General features: G+C 31.7%; 1 protein-coding gene across 1 annotated transcript; it reads left to right on the top strand.

The window, feature by feature from the left end:
• Positions 1–3,949: 3,949 nt before the first annotated feature.
• On the top strand, positions 3,950–4,777 carry LOC107822261 (pathogenesis-related protein PR-1-like). Its single transcript, XM_016648787.2, has one exon. The coding sequence runs from the start codon at positions 3,978–3,980 to the stop codon at positions 4,500–4,502; it is 525 nt and encodes a 174-aa protein (XP_016504273.1). The 5' UTR covers positions 3,950–3,977; the 3' UTR covers positions 4,503–4,777.
• Positions 4,778–7,391: the final 2,614 nt, after the last annotated feature.

Consider the following 7,391-nt stretch of genomic DNA (forward strand, 5'->3'; position numbering starts at 1 on the left):
AAATATATATGCTTCAATCACAAATAAGTTAGTCTGACAAACAAATAAGGAAAAATTAGGTGAAAATAGTACGGGCTAGCCAAATTTCGAACTCGTAACTGAAAAATAGCCAGCGTTTGCAAAGTCATTGTAAACTAGCCACTATTTTGCTGAAATACGAAAAGTTCTAGCATAATATACTGGAGATTGGAGCACCTGTGTATGAACTTCCAGCATATTATGCTGGAACTCCAACACACGGAAAGATCCAACATAATATACTTGAGATTGGAGCACCTATGTATGAACTTCCAGCATATTATGTTGGACCAGTATATTATGCTGAAAGTCCAGTATATTATGTTGGAACTCTAGTATATTATGTTGGACCCATTCAGTTTCCGAATACGGTTTATAATGCTCCCTCTCTACCTATTTCTTTTAAATACAGAAAATCCAAGCTAGTGACATAGGCCTACCACACATCTCGTGCTGTATTACCTTTGCATTCCTACATAGGCTCCCTGTGCTAATCAAATGCGTATTCACCCAATACATCAATTACGAATCACTGTAAGTTAATTGAAAACATGTAAGTAAAACGGACTCTCGTCATTTTTTTTTTTCATCCGATGTTCAATACCCGTATTGGGGCACAGCTAACCCATGAATTTCTACACATCAATTATGTGTTATACTTTCTTATTAGTCAGTCCCAAAAAGAATATCATACTTTATTATTTAGAAACAATTTAACTTTAAATTTTTGGTGAATAGGATAATTTATAATTATACAAATTTTTATAGTTTATTTTAGATTTCAAGTTTCAAAAATATTATTTTTTCTTTCTTAGACTTTATATCTTATCAAACATAGCCACATAAATTAAAACAGAGGAATCACTTATCTTACTCTTCAAGATTTTTTAGTAGGGGTTGAAGTTTATCCAAAAATGCAATTTGGTCATTTCGGGGCGGCGACAATGGTTTCTTAGGCCGTATTTGATGTCCGGAACAAATATTAGGCGATTCCAAGACGGATCTCAAAGAAGTCAAATCCTCGGGTAGGGAGCGCTTCCTCCTGAATGGGGCCTTATACGGCGCGAATCCGGATATAGTCGGGCTCTAATACGGATACCGAACACCGGGTGGGAAACCAAAAAAAAGTCAAAAATGGATAGAGAGAAAAGCACACAAAGGTCCAAGCTGAAATCGGTTTCCGTTAATTCAGGTCACAATCATCTGCGTTAATTTAGGCAATATCTTTTTGCTGTGGTTGATTAAAGGGTTTGAGTCATGGGAAAGTTATCCATTTGGCTGCTCGACCAAAAATATTACATCCACTATATTTTACATAAATATTATACTTTTATATTCGAAGATGAGTTTTAGAACAACGGTAAAATTGTCTCTGTATGATATATAGGTCACAGGTTCGAGCTGTGAAACAGTCACTAATGCTTGCATAAAGATATGTTGTTTGCATCTTAATCCTAAGAGCGCGGCTCTTCTCCGGACCTTGCGTGAAAGATGCTTTGTGTACCGGAATGTCCTTTTATTATACTTTTTTTATGTTGGAAATTAGTAATAACATTGTGACACCCTAGGCGAATCCTACATCGACAAAACACGAGAGAGATATTGAGTATATAAGTAGACATGCTTTAAACCCTAGTGAGTCAGTGACGCATTTTAAAGTTGTACGGGCCTAGGTCCAAAGCAGACAATATCATTAATGGGCTGAGCTGTTACAAATATACTGACTAAACATACAATCTTAGAAAGTAGAAAGTCTAGTTATAAAATGGTTGAGTATTCACGACTAAAAATTATGAGTTTACCATTATTTATGAAAAAAATACTAAACTTTACCTACTATAATGAGAAAATTTACTCATCACCTCCACTGTATCATAGTGGGTAAAATGTCAAGAAGTTTTCTTTTTTAACTAATCAAGGTAAAATTCTAAAATATTAATGGTTTTAGAAAAAGTAATTATGGGTTATTTTCTTTTGTCATTGATACGTCATCCTACTATCAAACCTTTGTTTGCACATGTACATGATTGTGTTTAATGCATAAGTACCCCTCGACCTATATTCGGATTTTCAATCACACATTTTTTTTTGCGGGAATTTTTTTACCTCTCCTAAACTTATTTTAAATGAAATTATTTGCACCCTTAGCGCTGACAACCAAACTCTTGGCAAGTGGTGCACTACACGCGCCCCCACATGTATTTTTAGTACTTTTTTTATTCTTTCTTCTTGTTCTTATCCTTTTTTTCTTATTTATTATTATTATCATTTTTTTGGTTATTTTATTCTCTTTCTTTTTGTTTTGGTCACCGGCGGCATAAAATGGTAGTCGTCGGAATTTCACAAACACCAATTTTTCCAGCGAACTTTTTTTTCTGGCGACATATTTTTATCCCGATCTAAGTGTGTTTTGTTTTATATATATATAATTTTTTTTGAAAGTGTAATTTATATGTGGGAGGAAGAGCAAAAGAAATAAAAACGAATATAAGCTGAGAAAACGTTTTCAGTTAAAATTTCAATACATTATTTTTTTTTCGGCATGGGAAGGTTTTCCGATGATGAATTTTTTTCCCCAAATCTGAGTTGTATTTTGCTTTGCTTATAAATAGATCTTTTTGAGAGTTTAAGTTGTGTGTAAAAAGAAAAAATGGAAGAAAAACGGTTAGACAAAGTCGCTGGTGAATGATTATCCGTCGGAATTAGAGAAGAAACGAAAAAAAGTAAAAGAAAAAAGACAAAGAAAAAGGAAAAAGAAAAGGAAAAGGACAAGGAAAAAAAGTAAGAAAAAAATGGTAAAAAAGAATAAAAAATAATCTGAAAATCATTTTTTCTTGTTTCTCACTCTCCTTTGGGAGCGTGAAATATACACACTCTGCCAAGTCACGTTAAGGGCGCAAATAACTTCATTTAAAATAAGTTTAAGGGGATAATAAGATTTCCGTAAAGAAAAAATGTGCAGTTAAAAATACGGGTATTGGTCAGGGGGTACTTATGCATTTTTCCTTTCTTTTATGAATGCACAGGTTTGATTTCATCAAATTGAAACTGCAGATTATAAATGTTTAATTTTGACAAAACTCAATAATTTTATCGAATATGCTATTTTTGTATTTATACTTTAATCAAGAAAATTTTGGTCTATACAAGTTCAATATGCCAACAAGTTTTATCGTCGAAAGGAAAATAACCCGAATTTCCCCTACTTTCTTTGTAGATTATTACCTCCAAGATATTTATACCCAGAAATGGACTTAGAATTTGAAGGTTGTAGGTTGCGGGTGCATTTTTGCATTCCGGCAAAATCTGCTCTATAAATAGGGTGTCTTTACTAATATACATCACTATTTTTAAATATATATATGTATAAATATAATTTCTGTCGAACTTTTCGGATGCCGATAACCCTGTCTCTACAACATAGGTCAGCCTCTGCTTGTACCAAAAGCTCAATGTGCAATTTACGTGAAATATATTTTCTAATCTCGCATTTCTTCTTTACATTTTGAATTTCAGACAGTGAACATTAAACACCATGTTATAGAAAGTATTCCTTGAAACAAATAAAAGCCACAAAATATAATCTACCAACAAACAAATTCTACACCATATATTCCATAAAAGATTTTATTAACTCCAACAAGAAGTCAAATAAACTATACATTACAAAGAATGGCACAAAAACTCTTACAAAATGAACCATTCTAACAATTCTATACATTTTTATTATTTTTATTATTATTATCACACAAAAACAAAAAATATTCTAATAGTCAAAGGGGATTAGATTTCTTTAAACTAAATTCTTTTTCTTTTCAAATCTACAAAAATAAGTGTGGTAATCATTATCGAACATGGGTGCCACCAAATAAGTTGACACTTTAATCCAACAACTCCCTTTATTTCATATAAATACTATATGCCACAAATCTTTAAAACATAGCCAAAAAATTTCCAAAATGAGCCCTTACTATCTTTTGGTCCCTCTTTTAGTACTCTCCATTATTTCAACAACCACAAATGGCCTAACACAGCAAACTAGCTATGTAACCTCTGTGAAAAAATCTAACACCATTATCCAACAATTCTTGACTCCTCAAAATACAGCTCGTTCAGCACTTAGGCTAAAACCATTAGTGTGGGACAAGAAATTGGCTAATTATGCAACATGGTATGCAAACCAAAGGAGATATGATTGTGAGTTGATTCACTCAAATGGACCATATGGTGAAAATATTTTCTGGGGTAGTGGTGCTGGGTGGTCGCCTAGCCAGGCCGTTTCGGCCTGGCTAGCGGAACGACGGTCGTATAACTATTGGTACAATAGTTGTAACGATGGAGAATGTGGCCATTATACGCAAATTGTGTGGAGAGAAAGTAGAAGAATTGGTTGTGCAAAAGTAACCTGTTTTAATGGATTGGGAGTTTTTATGACTTGCAATTATGACCCTCCTGGTAATTACATTGGAGAAAGGCCTTACTAAAATTTTTCAAGTTGAAGACTTGAAAATTGAGAGAATTCTTCTTTTTTTTCTTTTTTTTTCTTTTTTTTTTTACTGTGGTGTTCGGATCAGCTTGCAAGAGTTGGGAGAAGTCTCGAACAAAATGCATTGAATTGGTTTTTGCAATATTTTTCTTGATTTTTTTTTTTTTTTGTTTCTTTGTTTTTTGTAAACATATGTGAGATTTGAGAAAGGAATTTCTCACTTGATTTAATTGTATCAATAATTATAACAAGTGTAATATGAATGATTTGAAGTTAACAATGGCGTATGAGCATGAAAAAGTTTTGAGCTTTGTATGCCATTGATGAGGGTTTTAGGTTTGTTTGTCTGTCATGTTTATTTTAATGATGTTTCTATTTCTCGAGAAGACAAGTATTTGGAGGGAAACAAAAAAATTACTTCCTCTGGTTCTTTTTTACTATTTCTTTGTCTCACTTTCTATGATACATTTACTATTTTGAGAGTCAAATGATTTTTGTTTATTGTGATTTTTTATGTTTTTAAAATATTTTAAATTATTAATTATTATGACTTATGAAGAGGAGTTTTGGAGTAACATTAAAATTGTTTCCGTGTGATTTATAGGTCACGAGTTCGAGCTGTGAAAGCAGTCACTAATACTCGCACTAGGGTAGATTGTCTATATCACACTTTATGGGGTGCGGTCTTTCCCTGAACCTTGCGTGTTAATGCAGGATGTATTGTATACTGGAATGCCCATTTAATTATGACTTATACTATTTTTATTTAGTTTCTAAATATATAAGTTTAATTTCAAAAAACTTGAACATCCGAATTCACCAACAAAAAAAAAAAATTAGATAGTTCAACCCTGATACTTGAAATCGCATCACATAAAGTGGAATGGAGGGTATCGTTTAAAGTTTTGACATCTATTAATAAAATTATTTAATAGCTTTATTAATAAGAGTATTTAACTCATATATATAATTATCTTTTTCCTAGATGCGTAATTAATGATTATATGCCTTTTTGAAATAGTAATTAAAAGTTGCAATGCCTTTTTAATTTTTTAAAATGATAAATATTTTGAACAAGGTTTTTTTTAATATATTTCATAATTTAACAAAGAAAAAAAGAGGAAAAGGACAGCTCAATACTTATTTTATGTCCTCTATTTTCACACCCTTTACCTTTTTTTTCTTCTATCCTTCTATTTCTTTTTTGTTCTTTTCCCATTTTATTTTTTGGGATGAGGGAATAAGTCAGAGTAACAGCTGGCATTTAGAAAACAGAATATTATTATAAATCAATTTAAAATAATCAATACCTTTAAGATATCTTTGTAAAATATATATTTGCTAAACCGAAACACAATAATCTGACAATAAACCGTCCAAATGCCAGCCTGATTAATAGCAGACTTCTTGAAGGCTATGCTCCTTTCTAGATTAGATTAAAAAAATACTTTATCCGTCTCAATTTATATGATACTGATTTTGAGCCGAGGGACTATTCGAAACAGTTTCTATAGTCCACAAGATAAAGGTAAAGTTTGCATATACACAATCAAAGACGGACCTATGTGTTATAGAGAAGAGAAGGGTCATCAAACCCCGTAAGTTTCGGCAGAAATCTTATATATGTATATGTATATGTATGTACCTTGAAAATATTTAATCTGAAGCACTTGGCACCCGGAACATTAAAAGTCGTTAGAAAGCACTGATTGAGCAGAAGATTGTGCCATCGTCGCGTAAAAATCCTGGGACTGCCTCTATACACTACCCTCCCCAGATCTCACTTGTGGATTATATTGGGTTTGTTGTTGTAATTTATGACACTATTTGACCGGACATGAAATTGAAAAAAGATAAAAAGTTTTAAAACTTATAATTTAAAATAAATTATAGATACTTAATTTTCTATAATTCATCTCATAGGGTTAAAAATAAAAAAATTAATTTTATATTATTTCTAAATATAATAATATGATATTTTTTATTAAATGGACCTAAAAAAAAATATCACATAATTTGACATAAAGTATTATATATTTGGTTTTCCAACTTTTGAGCTAAAAAGGCTGATTTATTATAGCCCGTTTGGCCAAGCTGTAAAAATCAGCTTATTTTAATAAGTGTTTTTTCTCAAAAGTACTTTTGGTGAGAAGCAATTTGTGTTTGGCTAATTAATTTGAAAAGCACTTCTGAGCAGCAATTAGTGTTTGGCCAAGTTTTAAAAAACTGCTTCTAAATGTATTTTTCAAAAAAAGTGCTTTTGGAAATAAGCTATTTTTTTCTGCTTCTCCAAAACTGTTTTTGCTTCTCCCAAAAAGTACTTTTTTTCCTTTCAAAAGCTTGGCCGAACACCTTAATTTTAGAAAATAAAAAGCATTTTTGACCAGAAAAAAATGTTTTTGCCTCAAAAGAAGTTTGGCCAAACAGACTATTAATCTACGTTCATTTTCATGATTCTGCAGTAGACCCAAAAAAGATAAAGTGGAACTTATTTGTGTGATAGAAATAAGTTTATTTATTGATTACTATTGCCCATATCTTCACTATATTTCTCTTTCAAACCCTTTATCTTCTCCTCTGACCACATATACTTCCTCATCTCCTCGTGCAAAACGAAACCAACAATAAGGTGATACACACCAAACATAAAGAATAAAATAAGTCGTATTCGGTAGGATTCAACAAGCTCTTTCAATTATTAAATTGGGAACAGAACTAACAGAAAATTCAATAAAGAAACCCAACGTCTAAAAGGAAGAAGAAGATTCGAAAAATTGTGTCAACAAGTCTCCAAAATATCATGTATATATAGGCGTTACTCCAACGGCTAGTTAACGGTAGACTAATGGCTAGTTTGACTCTATTAAATATATAATAATTTACTGAA

The sequence above is a fragment of the Nicotiana tabacum genome, chromosome 9, assembly GCF_000715075.1.
Source record: "Nicotiana tabacum cultivar K326 chromosome 9, ASM71507v2, whole genome shotgun sequence".
NCBI classification, from domain to species: domain Eukaryota; kingdom Viridiplantae; phylum Streptophyta; class Magnoliopsida; order Solanales; family Solanaceae; genus Nicotiana; species Nicotiana tabacum.

Coding starts and splice junctions, on each gene's coding strand:
- LOC107822261 (XM_016648787.2), top strand. CDS start 3,978: ATGAGCCCTTACTATCTTTTGGTCCCTCTTTTAGTACTCTCCATTATT.